This window comes from Oncorhynchus clarkii, chromosome 1 (assembly GCF_045791955.1).
Source record: "Oncorhynchus clarkii lewisi isolate Uvic-CL-2024 chromosome 1, UVic_Ocla_1.0, whole genome shotgun sequence".
NCBI classification, from domain to species: Eukaryota; Metazoa; Chordata; class Actinopteri; order Salmoniformes; family Salmonidae; genus Oncorhynchus; species Oncorhynchus clarkii.
In genome coordinates, this window is record NC_092147.1 from 73,808,281 (window position 1) to 73,824,996 (window position 16,716).

General features: G+C 38.6%; 2 protein-coding genes across 2 annotated transcripts; both read right to left on the reverse strand.

The window, feature by feature from the left end:
• Positions 1-2,097: 2,097 nt before the first annotated feature.
• On the reverse strand, positions 2,098-4,383 carry LOC139417456 (homeobox protein HMX2-like). The gene is made up of 2 exons (XM_071166744.1): positions 4,017-4,383; positions 2,098-2,962 (listed from the first exon to the last, which is right to left on the reverse strand). Exons 1-2 carry the CDS (start codon positions 4,285-4,287, stop codon positions 2,415-2,417), a joined length of 819 nt encoding a protein of 272 aa, XP_071022845.1. The 5' UTR covers positions 4,288-4,383; the 3' UTR covers positions 2,098-2,414.
• Positions 4,384-10,486: 6,103 nt separating this feature from the next.
• On the reverse strand, positions 10,487-14,471 carry LOC139417467 (homeobox protein HMX3-like). Its single transcript, XM_071166752.1, has 3 exons — positions 14,444-14,471; positions 12,371-12,664; positions 10,487-11,978 (listed from the first exon to the last, which is right to left on the reverse strand). Exons 1-3 carry the CDS (start codon positions 14,469-14,471, stop codon positions 11,371-11,373), a joined length of 930 nt encoding a protein of 309 aa, XP_071022853.1. The 3' UTR covers positions 10,487-11,370.
• Positions 14,472-16,716: the final 2,245 nt, after the last annotated feature.

Sequence of the window (16,716 nt, forward strand, 5' to 3'; positions counted from 1 at the left end):
ACTCCCCATCAACCACAGGGTGTGTGTGTGTGTGTGTGTGCCTTGTTTGATTGGGCCTATTAACGTAAAAGCAAGCAAGCACTGTAGCCTAATAATGTAGCCAAATACTGTAAGAGCAAGCAAAGATACAAAAGGTACCAAGAAGATAAAAAAGACAGAGTTATTTTCAATGTGCTACATTAAAAAATATATGTTTTCACCCTCCAGTCTAAACACTCAAAAGCGGTTTCTTGGTCAAAAAGCATTATCTAATCTGTTAACAAGTATTTTCAGTGAAAAATAAAAAGCATCACACAACAACGCAGTGAGTCTTGAAGTTCCAACAAGGCTAGAACTTCCTGTATTGCACACTTCAAGTGTCAGAATATACAACCTGGTCTCAGAGCGTTTCGTATAATTCTGTACATAAACAGGACTCTCCATTTAGTATGACATGTTATGAATTACAGTTTACAGTCCGTAATATATGTTACAAATTAGCTAAACATACAATATGTTACGAATTTGCTAAACATGTGATATGCTAAGAACTGAGAGTCCACTAGGCTAGGTGTTAGGGGTTAGGGTTAAGGTTAGGGTTATGTTTAGGAGTTAGGTTAAAGGGTTAGGCTTAGGGGAAGGGTTAACTAAAAGGGTTAAGGTTACGGTTAGGGGAAGGGTTAGCTAAAAGGGTTGAGGTTATGGTTAGGGGAAGAGTTAGCTAACATGCTAAGTAGTTGCAAAGTAGAAAAAAAGTAGTAAGTAGTTGAAAAGTTGCTAATCAGCTAAAATGCTAAAGTTGTCCGTGATGAGATTCAAACTCGCAAACTTTGGGTTGCTAGACATTCATGTTATACACTGACCAACCACCCTATTTTCATGTTTTGCCTTAAGTAACAATCTTTCTTATGTAACCATACCAAACATATCATACTAATATGAGCGTCCTGGATTTACATTTATTATGTTACGTCTAGTTTATGAGACCAGGCTGGAATATCCACCATGGCTCTGATTGGCTGCTGATGGTGTGCATCTCTCTCCCTCCCCTTGCAATATGTTTAGCAGGCCACTGAGTTGACCCTATCATAAGTACAAATGACACATTTCACATTGGTTAATTTTCCAAAGAACTGTGATGACAGATGAAAATACAGAGTATGTATGTCTTAGACAGGCAACATAAATAGAACCAAAGCGTTTGACACCATCTTATCATTATGTGCCCATGTTTGAGGAGAAGCAGCACATAAACCCATCTGCAGCAATACTACAGTGGCAGGCTACACCTGAAACCACTTGTATACATAGTCATTTTGAAACTGTAGTTCCCTTTTTGTAATAAAGTGTTCATAACACTTTGTTGTTAATAACCAGTGGTGTTAGTATTATTGTCAGCAGGCGAATGAGTACTTGTTACAACAGACCTATGAGGCTTAACGTACAATATAACGTTGTTCAAATTTGGCAAATATAAGTTGAATATGGAAAAACAGTGATCCTACATTGTTTTTAGGCTACCAGGCAACCTAGATGTTTTTAAGTTTTTAATGTATGAATTCTGGTCTACTGGAAGCTTATGCCACAAGCTAGTAAAATGTTTCAGTATGGCTGTTCACCTTTAGAGGCCTAGTTAGTTGCAGAGTCATGTGTTTATAAGAGAGTTTGGCCAACTGTAGCTGGATGTCAGAAAGTTTGACAGAAAACAGAACAAATAGTTTTTACTTAATAATCCTTGAGCTGCAGTGTGAATATATTTGTAAAAAATGTATCTAGCCTAACCATTATACAATTATGAAATACATTTTTCCATCCCTGATTTTCAAAGACTGGATTGAATGCCATAAAAACTAAATCAGGAAATGTACAAAAAATCCAAACCACGTTTCATTGATATAGAAAATTTATTGAATGAGTGGTTTACTTGGTAGGCCTATGATTACAATAAAAACAATGACATTATCCCCAAATGTAAGCAACGAGTTTGCACTTCCCTATCCCCAAATGTATAAACCCAATGTATTCTAGTAGCCTAACAGATGAAGGTAGTTGGACGTCTTGGACCTCAATATTTCATATTCACATTCAATTGAAAACGTTTTTTTTTTTTAAATGCATCCAGAATTCGTTTGGGAAACATAGTCCACTTGATTACATCTGTATTGCAGTGGCGAAATTCACCAATTTAACGTGTTAAACGAGGGAGAACGCAAAATCAAGGTACAAAATAATGATTATACACATGGTGTATTTTATACATTTAGATACGTTTGTTGCTTCCTGTTAAACATACAGTTGCTGCATAATAAGAAATATATATTTTCAACAAATAAAGTGATATAATAGACATGAGTTATGCCAGACATTTATACGAATGTAGGCTACTGTAGTGTGTTAACGTGTTATTTTTGTGGACTCTCATCACAGGCATTAAGTCAATATTCAATCTTGTTATACAGATTGTACAATGGTAACCCTGGTAGGCTGCTGCCAGGGTAGTATAGTGGCGTTGGAAAAGCGATAGATCTTGGAACTGGTACCCGGAGCAGGGAGCTATCTCTAAAAACAAGCGGCATTCCGACCAGTGTCTGTGCGGAGGCGTGTGCCATGTTCGCGGCCTCCAGTTCCGCCGACAGTTGTCGCTTCCATTTGTTCCTGCGGTTCTGAAACCACGTCTTCACCTGAGTTTCTGTTAGCTGTAGACTAGATGCTAAACAGACTCGCTCGGAGCTGCTCAAATACCTCTTCATATCAAACGTGGATTCGAGCTGGTACACCTGACTCCGCGAGAAGACTGTACGAGTCTTCTTCTTGGACGAGTTGCTCTGCTTGTCCGCACCGTCTGTCTGTCTCTCCTCGGAAATAGGTGACATTGGATTGCATGGTCTCTCTTGTTCCTCTTTGTAATCCTGCAGCAGAGGCTGTGTCAGGTGCGGTCGCCGTGCAATCCCGTCACGGACTGAAATAAGTCCCGTTGTTGAACCTGCATTAAGGAAAAAGACCAGTATATATGTGTGTCGGAAAGAAAATAAAATGTGTCAAAATATTTCAACAAACTGATTTCCCAACGTCCTCCTCGGTATCATCTGTAGTCTATCAAAATTGACAAATGATGTAGGCCTATCCTCAAGATAAAGCATCGCATAAAGATACTGGATGCCTTAGTCTATATTGCCTTTAGATCAGCTTGTCAATTTTGTGTCTCAAAATGTTGAATATTTCTCAAAGGTTTCACACTTATTTTTAAAATGCTTTGGTCTACCCAGGCTGAGAACATCCCTGTTAAAACAATAACATTATTCGATACTCGGTACAAGAGTTCATTAAGTGTGAACTTTGACTCATTCATCGACAGTGGAAAGGTTGTAAGTGTCCTTTTAAATAAACAATTTAATTTTGACTATGCCTGGTGCACAATATTAATTAAATCAGGTTACATTTAACGGTCAATTGACGAAATGCAGTCATTGTGAAAAAAAGGTTTAATCAATTAGAAGACTCGATTAAATTTGGAATGACGGGGGAAACATCCTGTTAATTATTTGACCTTTCCCCTGTTCGCGGATGTAGCAGTAAAACGACACATTAAACAAAGTGAAGTGATAGCCTACCCACTATCTGCAGTAACAAACATAGGCTACTATAGACTTATCTAAGTTTACAAGTTTAAACTGCAACAAGTACCAGGCTACTTCTGCCGAAGGTTATCATAAATACGTTTATCATTAGTCCTAGCCTACTTTACACTATTGTTGACCTATTATTAGGCTACAATAATAGCCTAATAATACATATATAATAATAATAATAATAATAATAATAATAATTGGTCTAGGCCTAATACTAATAATGTCCCGTTAGATACCATACATTGATTTATACATTATCTAGCCTATTTCACCTTTTTACTTTGGAAGCCTATATTTTCGAATGCAAAATGTCAGCGAGGGAAATAAATACAAGCAAAATCTAAAAGCAACAAATAATTAGGCCTACATTTTACGCACAACACAAATTACATTCAGTGATCTACTCACCTAAACATGAAAAATTTAGTGGTTGATGTCGGTTGCATGGCTCGCTGTGACCACGATCCGAACAGAAACAGTCTGCAGAGTCCTCCCCGCCGCTGCACTCCTCTTCTGAAGACACCGACAGCGAGCGCTTCCTCGCCAGCTGCAGTCCCTTGGAACTCTCCTTCGCCCCCGACCGTGTCTTCTCCGACGACGTGCCCAATATCGACTGAATAGTGAAACTGGAAATTGGGGCCGACGAGCACTTGCTTCCGCTGTCTTCTGTGGTACTCATTCTCGATTCATAACAGTAAGATTAGGCTATATCTTAGTTTTTGTGTTATTTTTCTCGTATTGTTGGTCTGTGAATTCTCACAACTCTTGCGTAAAATAGTTTGGAAATAGTATTTTTTAGATAACCGTTTTTAGAAGTTGAGGGGCTTGGGTTGTTTTTTCCTGGAGCTCAGGGAACATGAATGTATTCCTGGTCTACATCCACGCGCTCTGGACTAAAGACAGTATTGTGGCGTTGCCTCATTTGCATGTAGGTAAGCTCTGCGTGGGCCAATCACACGCTCAAACTAAGCCCGGAAATTTCAAACTCGTGTCAAGGTTCTGAGATAGGATGAAAGGAGCTAAGGACAAATAACTACAGGCTGTCGTTTATTCGAGCATATAGCCTACGTCCCTCTTTGAATCCGATAGTAAAGGTAGACAAACAGGCATAATGGCACAAGCAAATCACAGATGTTAGGCTATTCATTTACCTCAAAAGGCTACATATACAACAAAATACGTTTTGGCATAAACATAATATGAATCGCCGTTTGTTTAGAAACGGGTACAACATGTCTCTTATTAGGCTATATCAATTCAATTTGACGTTTTGATTGAACATTAAAAATATTTTAGGCAATGGATTTTCTGTAGGTAAAGGTTTCTAATTCACGAGTCTTATATTGTGTATTGCTGTTCTTTGTTTGTTTTGTTTTTGTGTAATATGTTGACAACTTGACATAGGCTTACCTAATAATTGGGTCTGACTACATTTTAAGTGGACAATAGACTGGAGAAATGGGAAACAGGTGCAACCATGTTTGTCGCCATTAGTCTTTTTTCTTTTCCTTTTTTTCAACCACAAGTATTGCATATTGTGTTGACGTAATTTTACAAATTAATATTTTCACATATATTGCAAGACAACATAACAAATTATTACACTATAGTAGACCCTTGTTATTTCACTGCAATACTTTTTGAAGTGAATGGAGATAATATATTCTACATGTTTTACATCGGCATGCAAATTGATTTGGTCATGACTCTCCCTAAGTCTATCTAATATAATACTCAACAATTTAAACCTTTTCACTTTATATAGTGTAAAATACTTGATTTGCGATATTCCCTCAAAAAACAAACCTTTATCCCTAACACACTTAGCTCAAATGGTATAATAGCATACCATTGACACGCCCTCAGGGGGGAATACAAACCATGTTATCTGTACAGTCAACTGTAGACACAAGTAGGGGCCTACTACACAATGACCTCATGGAAGAAATGGCATGTATTCTATTAGCCTTGTGGATGGTAAATTGGTCAGATAATCCAACTTACATTCCTGTGTGTTGTTCCTGGAACTAATATGGAACCCTAACTATTTTATCCTGAAAATAATAAAGTCATTCCACGGCCATTATCTGCGATTAAGAATTAATTTGATCATTAGGCCTACTGCAGCTAATCTGCCTCGCGTGGAGTGGAGGCCTGCTAATTGATTGACTAATTGATTGGAGGGTAGGGGCGCGCCCCCGCTCCCCATCTCCCTCTCTCTCTGACGGTGTCTGGTGGGGCAGCTGCGGGGTTTGAGTTCGCGGTTCTAGCACATTATCCCGTGTTACTTCTTTCCAAGGGACCCTAGACACATAACAAATGGTCAGCTTTAATCATAATGTCAGCGCCCTAACCCTCGTGCTGCTACGCCTAGGGATGGGATGACGACCCCGGACGTTCTCCCTATATTCTGTTCAATATTGTTTTATATTGTGGTTTTGGTTAATCCTCTGATAGAAGGAAGGAGAAACGATGACGATGGTGATGATAGTGAAACCCATCTTGTGATTGTCAACACGAATTTAGCCCAACAGCAGTTAAACGATCTTAAGAATGCATGTGCCCACCAAGATATAGGCTACGTTTAATGGGGTAATATATGAATGAGGGCAGTCACAGATTGCACTGGATTTAGGGTGACTACACATAAATGCGTGGAATCTCCCATGACAGTTAAATGAGACGATTTATACGTGCTATTTTCAAACAAAGACCTTTGTCAAAAGCAGCCATGTCTGTTTAATCTTTATTTATACCCGTATATTATTATCAAGAAATGATTACATAATTAATCCGACACATGAATACCAATTAAACTCCAGATGTTGAAACAAATCTGAAGATATATTTTCATGATGACCGATAGGCCTATATCAAAAGAAATTAGGCCTAAATGTCGTTATCATTAACTTTAAGCCTATACAATATATGCCAAAAGGTAACGTGTCTGAAGATCCTGAATTTACCCCTCTGGTTTGCAGAAAACATGTTCAGAAACAGCATGGCGCGGTCTTAATTCGTGCTCTGTCACAATGATAGGTGTTGTATGGCAGCCCCCCTGCAATAACAGAACAAGATTTTTACTATGAGAAAAAGGTCTTGGAAAGACAGATGAAGTTATGAGCAGCTTTGATCTAAGAATCAAGCTTCGATAAATATTAAACAAAGACCCCTACACGTGTGTATTATGATATATGACGTGTCCAACTCTAAAATAAGGAAATTACCAGAGAAAATGATATCAATAAATTTTGTAAGTATAAACGTTGATTATGTTTCGATTTTCATTCAAGGATCTGAGCCCTGCTCCTTTTTTCAAATCGCAGAGAGAGCGAGAGAGAGGGTGTGTGTGGGAGGGGGTGGTCGAAGCGGTCGTAAGAGCAAAGCAGAGCGCGAGCCCTGGAGGTGTACAATTTATGTAATCTGAGGCTGGAAATGAATTGGGTAATTTATTGGAAAACAGAAAGTCAAGAAGATTGGATCAGTATAGCCTATCCAAGGGCTCCTATCCATCAAGTTCCAATTAACAACCTAACCATTGAGTTTTAATGGCTTTCCAATTTACTGCCCTGATAGACTCATCAATTCCTCGGGGAGAAATTAAGAAAATCGACCGCCCCTTGGCGTTTCGGTGTCATTCTTCACAGCAACTATATGTCAAATTAAAAACACAATTAAAATTTAAACTGTTCCAATCAGACGGTGCCCCGCAACCTATGTTTCACTTAATAGAACTTTGATGAAAATCTGATGCTTGCATTCAATCACGAAAGCAAATGGGATACTATTGTAAAGAAGATTTCCGTTTCCTAAAAAATATGTAAGTGTCAAGAATGTGTTGCATTGACGTGGTTCTGGGGTTTCTATAGGCCATAACAACATTGGATTCCCTAAAAACACGCCACTTCTATACAGCTACGACTTTTTCGTAGCAGGATAGCAGAACGTACGCAGCAGTTTAGGATAATTAACATAGCAGGTTAGGGGAAAGGGTAAGGGTTACAGAAAAGGGTTAGGGTTGTGGAAAATACTCCCCTAAACTGCTACGAAAAGTCACTTGAATCGGGGTGGCGTGTTTGTGGGGAGTCCCATTACAATCCCATATATGTCTAAACTGATTTTAGTAAGATGATCAAATGTGCCCAATTTGGCAGAGCATTCATCCAAACTTGGCAGCAAGCACTACACAAGACATCTCCTCATACATATCGGAGTTAGATAGATGGATTTGAAGCATCCGCTTCTCACCTATAGGCGTAGCCTATGTAAGAACATATAAATTCATTTGCATAGGACATGTGTATATATTTGAAATGATAAAAAGTATATTCATGTAATCTATGTATTGTTTATACATTACCACAAGCCTGCATACAATTGAAAATATCGAATATATGTTAAACTCAATTAACGTTTGCCTAGGCCTATATGAAGTAAAGTAATTGCACCAAAATATCTCCACAGATATTCGCATGAATCACATGTGTGAACAGATGCCCAGGGTTTCAGGAAAGGGCTGAAAATACTTAAACTGTTGTCACTTGATCAAAATATAGGCCTAACTGGCACTATACCATTTGATGGGCCCGGTTTAAAATCAGCACTCAACTTTCTATTTTAATGTAATATATTGAGCCGCCTGCGGTTATGTCCATTGCCCCGTTCCTGCAAATGTACTTTATCCGATTTTTGCTCTCGCCCCTTCTCCTTTGCATAAAGATGTTCTACAAATGGACATTATCGAGTGGCAACTTTTTTCAATTTATGCGCGCAAATCAAGGTCATGAGCGCAACCAAAACTGCCCGTGAACAATGCCCTTATTTGTAACAATATTTTACAGACGTTTGCAGATCAATATCAGCGCGGGGAAGAACACCATATCAATCTATTAATTCTCTGTAATGGGTCCGTGATGAGTTTGCATGATATAATACGTCAATACATTAGTGATTATCAGACGATATTTGAATGCGCACTTTGTATAGTGGTGCGGTCAGCATAGAGTAGCTACTGATTTGTTTTCGATAACTGCATTAGAAACAAAAGCAGAACACGAGCTTTGAGGCAAAGAGTTGACTGGTTTCTACTCAAATGGAGGGAATCCTGAATAAAATGATAAAGTTCTCTTCAACAGTAAATACATACAGTCAACTCGTTGCATGTTGATATTGATATTGTTCCACCTAACATTAGATAATACATTTGTGAACTATTTCGCAACTTTATAAGCTAATGTTGTGTGTCATTTCAGCCAATTTATCTCGTCCAAAATAAATATAGGAATGAGCGACTGACAATAAACAGGTGAAACACGATTTAACAAAGTACATTTCCTTATGGATTCAAAGGAAAACGTCAGTCCACAAAATATCGTGGACACAACATGTGAAGGTTTGAGGAGGGAGTCTGCGTCAAGCGTTATCGTGCATAGCCTAATGGCTATCAAAACTTTTGAACTTCCTAAAACCTTTATGTGGGCCTATGGTGATCGAAATACTTAAGAACACTTTTTCACAATATACCAAAGGTTTTCCGCTCAACAAAAATTTAGCATATTTATTCGAGCATTTGCAATAGCTCCACGTCAGAAACATTCCACAGGTGAATTGTAGGCATGAGCACTACGGAGACATTGGCATTGGTGTGTGAATATTTATAATTTTTTATTTCACACCAGGTAGGCCAGTTGAGAACAAGTTCTCGTTTACAACTGCGACCTGGCATAGCCATGTATGAGACCAAACTAAACCCTTAGAAAATTAAACCGAATTGAGCAAACCCTAATTCTCTATCTATTGCTGATCCATGTGAAACTACATAGGCAAAATAAACAATAAAACTATTAGGTGAGAGAAGAAGGGCATATTTGGTGGGATAATTAGCCTACACCCGTCTAGTGCACCATTACCGAAGACGGTCATAAAGGCTGCATCCATAAGTAATATGATTATTATTGCAAAATTAAACGTATAGGTTTTTTTAATTAAATGTTAAACATTAACCTATAAGGAGCTACGCATGCACACATGCACGCACTTACGCCGTACATACGCACGCACACACGCACATTTTTAGAATAGCCTAGAATTAGGCAATTCATTTTCTCTTTTGAATAGACTACATTGCCCCATAATTTCGTCAAGATGGTGGCAATTACGCATCTAATTGACCGAGCCATTTAAAAAAAAAAAATGTAAAACAACTTTTACAGTGCGTAACAGCAGGTTGATTACGCACCTGCTTATGTTCTTTATTCGCATAATGATGGGACTCCCAAAATAAGCGCGTGGTTTTCGGGTAGGCCTACCTGTATTTAGTTCTGCAGTCAATACGGATGACAAATACAATCTGCACTATCTGCACTAAGTAATAATCATAGCAAATAAAGAAGGGTTAGTGTGTGGGTTTAGCTAGTTTGTGAATCTGCACCAATGTATATGCACAATGCATCATGCATAATGTTGATTCATTCAAACTTAATCTATTGTCCTTATGCTACAGGCCTACTCACCACCTCCAAGGATAATTGTTTCAATATACTGTATACAATATGTCTAGCATCTCAACTGAAATAATCTAATTCAGTCAACAACGGCTATGGCAGTGTGTCTCCGAAGAGTGTAGGACACGTGGTCTGCTCGAGACCCGTAGCACTTGTAATTAGATAGGCCCAGTCGAGCCTCTGTAAAGGGAATTGACGACAAATATCCTCTTCTTTGTATATGCCAGGCGTATACTGATTTCATCTCACACACGACATGTTCATTTTGAAATTCACAACAATTATATTGGGTCTATAATAAAGGTTTGTTTATTTGTTAAGGTATGCTATTTATTTACATTATTTAACAATCAACCCTGTTCATGAAGACGTTTTGAAAGTCGACAATAGACTTTTGTTTGGTAGACAAACTGGCAAAATTATAACATTTCAGAATTGATGCCCTAAGCATAGACTGTATACTACACCCAACTACACCCAATTAGATTATTGAATACGCACTGATTCGACATATTTAAGAATGGAATAATCTCCATTTATTTCACAACAGAATTCAGCAATACAATATCAAAAAGTTTTTTTTTTCTGTACAAAGGAATAGCGTCAACAGGTAGCTCATTTCATTGACTCGATTAAATATATCCATATACATTTGTACATCATGTTATTGTTTCAAAAACACAAAAAGTAATGACATTCAATTCTTAATTGTGCTATAAGGACATTGTCGAGGAAGCAGAAATTAGAATCAGTACATCAAAACAATAAGCCTATAATCTACAATTATATTGTACATAAAACAGCGTATCTTGATTGTCCCCTTTTAAAGCGCTTTGAGTAAAGAGTGTTGAGCTCGTTCGATATTCGATATTCCTAAATGGCTGAGAAAAGAGAAAACACAATGAAAACACCAGTTGGGGTCAAATGCTACGACCCCATGCGCTAGAATGCTATCATAAGACATTTCATTAATTTGAAGGGGGGAGTGGGGGGCAGACTTCCTGAAATGTATTTTGGGGCAGTGTTAACTCCGTAATATTACTTTTTAATAAGAACAATATGCTATTGGCGTGAAATTATGCCAGACAAAATGTAAACTTCACCCTAATATAAAAATGCACAATATATTCTCTTTAACAGAAATTATAGGCCTATTTTTTATTTGTATTTTCTTCTTTAGAAAAATATTGTTTTAGTTTGTCTTGTGTAATGTTCTGTAGGCCTACGAGTTAGGAATATAGATAACAACGTCTTGTTTTTCAAACAGGTCTGAGTAGTGGCACAGAGGTGACGATTGGGTGAGAGTAATAGAGATGGTGGGGGAAGGTAAGGAGCGACTGGCTCACAGGAACGTTGCCGGTTGCATTGCCAGTCTCTGAGGCAGAGTTCTCGTGGTAGAGGATGGGCACTCGCACTATCCTCTGTGCAGCGGCGTGGCTCAGATTGGCAGCCTCTAGTTCAGCGGCAAGCTGCCTCTTCCATTTATTTCTTCTGTTCTGGAACCAAATCTTTACCTGTGTCTCTGTCAGGTGCAGTGACGCAGCCAATCCGGCCCTCTCGGTACTGCTCAAGTAGCGTTTCATGTCAAAGGTGGACTCAAGCTGAAACACCTGACTCCGGGAGAACACGGTGCGTGTTTTCTTTTTTCGACATGCTTTCTTTTCGTCACTGTCCTCGTTTTTCTTCCTGTCGTCTACCCCACTGTCTTTCTTTGTGTCCTCAGAATCACTCTCGTCTAGAACTATTTCATCGCCACTTTTGTTGTCCTCGTCTTTGCCGTCTGGATCGGATTTGAGCACCAGGTCTGGCGAGTCGCGGTCCGTGCCTGAGGTTGGAGAAGAGTCTCTTGCTCTTGCCTTCTCGGCAACTAAAATAACGACAGGAAATATATATTGGTTATAAACGTGACTGCATGTTCAATGCCTCGTTGTTACTAGATATGCTTGAGCAAATAACAGTTGGCTATTATACCTTTGAGTTGAACATAACCTCGACGAGAAACTTACAATGATGACAAACAATGGCCTAGCTGAATGAAATGCTTATCATTAGTGACATAAAATACAAGACCCCCTAAAATGAGGATATGGATGTAGTTCAAGAATGATTATCCTTGTTTGAATGTACTTTGACAGATGAAAGCTCAGCCCATAAAATCCATAGCAATTTCCGCTATACATATTACGCACACATTATACGTTCTGATTAATCATGTAAAAGGTAAAGAAAGAGAAGACAATCAGAAGTGCATGGGCTTACCTTCCGTTCTGTGTAGATGACTGGCTGCGCTGAGCGTGTAGGGATACCACCATGCTGAGGCTCGCTCCAGATAGTGCGCCGGTAAGGCAAACCTCTGTGTGGGTAACTCAAAGCGAGGAAAGTTAAAGTCCCCGACCTGGGATAGGGAAAAGCCCCCTTCAAACGCCGCCTTTGCCGAGGCGAAGATGGGCTTCGGTTTGGATGGTTTACTATCACAGTTAAGTAAGTTCTTAATGAAAAAGGGAGAGTCTTTCACCGGAGTGCACGTCTCTTGGGCCGTCTCGGGCATTGCTGCTTGGAGGTTGTGGTCCGAATGCCGTAGACCACAAATGTAAGTGTTAAAAGACTGGAATTAACAAAGTCTCACTTAGAAAGAGGGATATTATAAACTGGTAGGACTAACTGTCCTTCTGTGCGATGTTTGAAATGCGGAATATCTTCTTGATTACGCAGTTGATCGAGAACGTAAAAAATACATACAGATCAGAAAAGCAAATAGTCTTCAGAGAGGACAAAATAATATCAGTATTGCATCCAAGTCTTGTGCGTTCCTTTGTCAAAATGCAACTGTGTCCACCGCGTCAGTCTGGCGCCGGATGCTAATGATGAAATAAAAATGTCATCCAAGTTAAATGCGGAAAGTATACGGCGATTGGGCACGTACAATGGCAAATGGGATTAAGGAAGAGATGGGAAGTAGAACGAGGGGGAGAGAGACGGGCAGAGAGAGAGAGCGCGAGGTAGAGAGAGAGTGGGGGTGTAGGCTACACGATAACAACGAAGTCCACCGTCACTTTGCGCTTTGGTTGTAGGCTGTTACGCCCTTGTGTTATTGGTCTTATAGAGTCAAATTAGGTAGCAAATGAGGACAGAGTTGTTAGCACAAAATGTTTGGCATAAACATCGATGAAAGTGCAATAGGCAAATTACTTTCATCGAGCACAGCCTATAGCCAATACCAGCAGAGTAGGCCTATATCATATTTTGATGCACATGTTTGGGGAGATGAAAACATTATGGTGAATTAGAGGATTTTTTTGTTTGTGGTCTGATTTATAGTTATTGATAATATAACCTAGATTCCGGAAGAGCAATAATACTTTTCGGCATGCACTGTAAGCCTATGGATGTAAGTTTTTTTATAATGGTCATCATTTCACAACTCAAACACCAACATTATAGACGCTCATGTCCTCAGATGAAGATAGGCCTACAACAAAGTAGGATATTGTGTATTAGGGCACATTTGGTAAAACAATTAGATTATTTCCCCGTAGACCTAGGCTAATAAATAAAATAACAATATATTTTCCCATAATAGTCCACAAGCAAACTAATATTGTGCAAAATATTTATATTTCCTTATAGGGCCTATTCCACTAATACAATTCATTCAACTAGGCTACGTTTCTATACTAGCTATTATAGTATCACAGATTAAGAAACAAACCTTCGTCATTACAAAACAGACAAGATAATTTCCCCCCAGGTGTCATGTTTTGACACAATTTAGGATGAATAAGTTAAATTAATGAAAAGAATTAGACTTTTCTCCCCATGGACTATTTGCCAAAATTCTATTGAAAAAGGTTGTAAATTATGTCCACATTATGACTTTTATAAAAGGTTTAACAAATATGGAATATATATTTAAATGTAGAAATAGCCTAATTAAAATAATGTTGCAATCAAATGATTGTGAATTGGATGTGAATGTTTAATCACTTGCCTAACTCCAAATGTAGTTAAGTTGTATTTATTTGCATTGCTTATTCAGACACACAGGCTCGGGACGTTCAATAAAGGTAAACCATAAAACAATCAGTTTATGAATTTACTCCCTTAAATATTCAAATGAAACTCAGCGGTTTACTAAAAAAAAGTCATGCGTGTTTACTTTGTTTTTATCAAAGATCTGAACACGTGTCAATTTTCTATGCCGATACATTTTGAAATTAATTCTGAAATGGTCTCAGAAACAGTCACTGTTGGCCAACTGTAAAATATGTAATTAATGAGAAATTGTAATCATATTTCTTTTTATGGATTTCTAAAACATGCCGCTTTTTAAACTGTTTCTGTGACGAATATAGTCATCCATTTTTACCAAATCGATTTAGTTAATTCCTTCCTCAGTCTTTGTAAATGTGGTAAACCTATGTATATATTCACTCATTGAAATTAATTGACTTGTTAACTCATGTCCAGTGGTAGATGAATAACAAGAGGACAGCGTCCTCTGTGGGCAATGAAGGCTAAATGCAGGACCTTAATCACAGATGGAGACGAACAAGCACTTAAAGACTTCTCAGCATGGGTATAGGCATAGCCACGGGAAGTAGCTGCAGCATCCCATGAAAAACCCGAGTTATTGGTCGATGTACCCTGTGTTGTAGGTCTACAGGGCTGTTGCTTGTGTGACCATGCCAACCAACCATAGTCACGAATGGTATAAATTACAGGATAAAGGCTGTATTGAGTGGCATGGAGATTATTTTTCCTGCATAGGTCTAAGGTGGTCTTACATAATTAACACATGCTCATTTAGGCCTAAATGACGGCTCAAGTGGAGATATCCTGTGTCTATGTAATTACCATCTCGTATTACTTGTTTTTGATCGCAGGTAGCCTATTTGATGCCATCCATGACCTGATAGAAAATATATAGGCTTAGCTTATGTTCTAAGCACACCTTTGATAAGGGTTGTGGAATACCCAAACATTTTGTGCAAAGATGTCAGAACAAGACATAAATCTGCATGCAAAAAATGCAGCATAGGCCTATATATGGTATTTTCTAGAGCTTGATAAGGTAGAAAACAATAGGCCTATCCTGTGTTATTGAATATTATATTGTTGGCATTGTTGCACACCTGTGGCCAAATAGGCATAGATAAAAGCACTTGGCTGAAGATAGGCTGATAAGTCTAAACCTGACCTCTACCTTTCCTGAAAAGGGTTAGGCCTACAATACAATTTCACATATTTTATTGCAACAAAGGTATGTGGAATACAATGTCAGCAATGTTGCTGATATAGGGCATACATACCATCAGGACTTTAGTTGAGGAAATCCAAAACCCAACCAAGGCACATGTTAGGCAAAATAAGCCCCAGCCTGGACTTAGGGGTAGGTGTAACATAGTAAATGTATATCCGGGACACTTAATTAGTATGATATGTATTAATTTGTGGATGTCCATCATCCATTTAGTATGATATTTTACGATTTACGATTCGTATGATATGTTACAAATGGCAATTCAAATTGGAATTTGTAGCATATGTTACAAATTCCAATTTGTTGTGGCTAACATTAGCTAGGATAGGAGTTAGAGTTATGGGTTAAGGTTAGGGTTAGGGTTAGGGTTAAGGTTAGAAGTTAGGTTGAACATTTAAGTGTGGTTTAGGGCTGGGGAATGGTTTGCTAACATGCTAAGGTACAAAGTAGTTCAAAAGTAGTAAGTAGTTGATGAGATTCTAACACACAACCTTTGGGTTGCTAGACATTGTTAAAAAAAAATAAGCCCCTTTCTCGGCAATCTGGACTCAGGGGTAGACGTAGCATAGTAAATGTAAAACCGGGACATGCAAATTAGTATGATATGTTACAAAATACAATTTGTACAATATGTTACGCATTTGCAAAACGTATGTGTTCTAAATTTCAATTCGTTGTCGCTAACGTTAGCTAGGCTAGGAGTTAGGGGTTAAGGTTAGAGTTAAGGTTAGGAGTTTAGGTTAAAGGGTTCAGGTAAGGGGAAGGGTTAGCAAGCATGCAAACTATTCTGAATATTCTGAAATCTAAATGCAACAATTTTACTGAGTTATAGTTCATTTAAGGAAATCAATCAATTTAAATAAATTCATTAGGCCCTAATCTATGGATTTCACATGACTGGGCATGGGCGCACCCACTGTGGAGCCATGCCCAGCCAAGCAGAATTAGTTTTTCCCCACAAAAGGACTTTGTTACAGACAGAAGTACTCCTCAGTTTCATCAGCTGTCTGGGTGGCTTGTCTCAGACGATCCCGTAGGTAAAAAAGCCGGATGTGGAGGTCCTGGGCTGGTGTGGTTACACGTGGTCTGCGGGTTGTGAGGCCGGTTGGATGTACTGCCAAATTCTCTAAAATTACGTTGGAGGTGGCTTATGGTAGAGAAATTAACATTACATTCTCTGCCAACAGCTCTGGTGGAATTTCCTGCTGTCAGCATGCCAATTGCACGCTCTCTCAAAACTTGAGACATCTGTGGCATTGTGTTGTGTGACAAAACTGCACATTTTAAAGTGGCTTTTTATTGTCCCCAGTACAAGGTGCATTGTGTAATGATCATTCTGTTTAAA

Bases quoted from the DNA above. Each gene is read 5' to 3' on its own strand.
- LOC139417467 (XM_071166752.1), bottom strand. From the start codon at position 14,471: ATGGATGACTATATTCGTCACAGAAACA. The intron at 12,665-14,443 runs GTTTAAAAAGCG...ACAACCTCCAAG, and splicing joins CTATATTCGTCACAGAAACA to CAGCAATGCCCGAGACGGCC. The intron at 11,979-12,370 runs GTAAGCCCATGC...TCGTTATTTTAG, and splicing joins TCATCTACACAGAACGGAAG to TTGCCGAGAAGGCAAGAGCA.
- LOC139417456 (XM_071166744.1), bottom strand. From the start codon at position 4,287: ATGAGTACCACAGAAGACAGCGGAAGCAAGTGCTCGTCGGCCCCAATT. The intron at 2,963-4,016 runs GTGAGTAGATCA...TCCTTAATGCAG, and splicing joins ACTAAATTTTTCATGTTTAG to GTTCAACAACGGGACTTATT.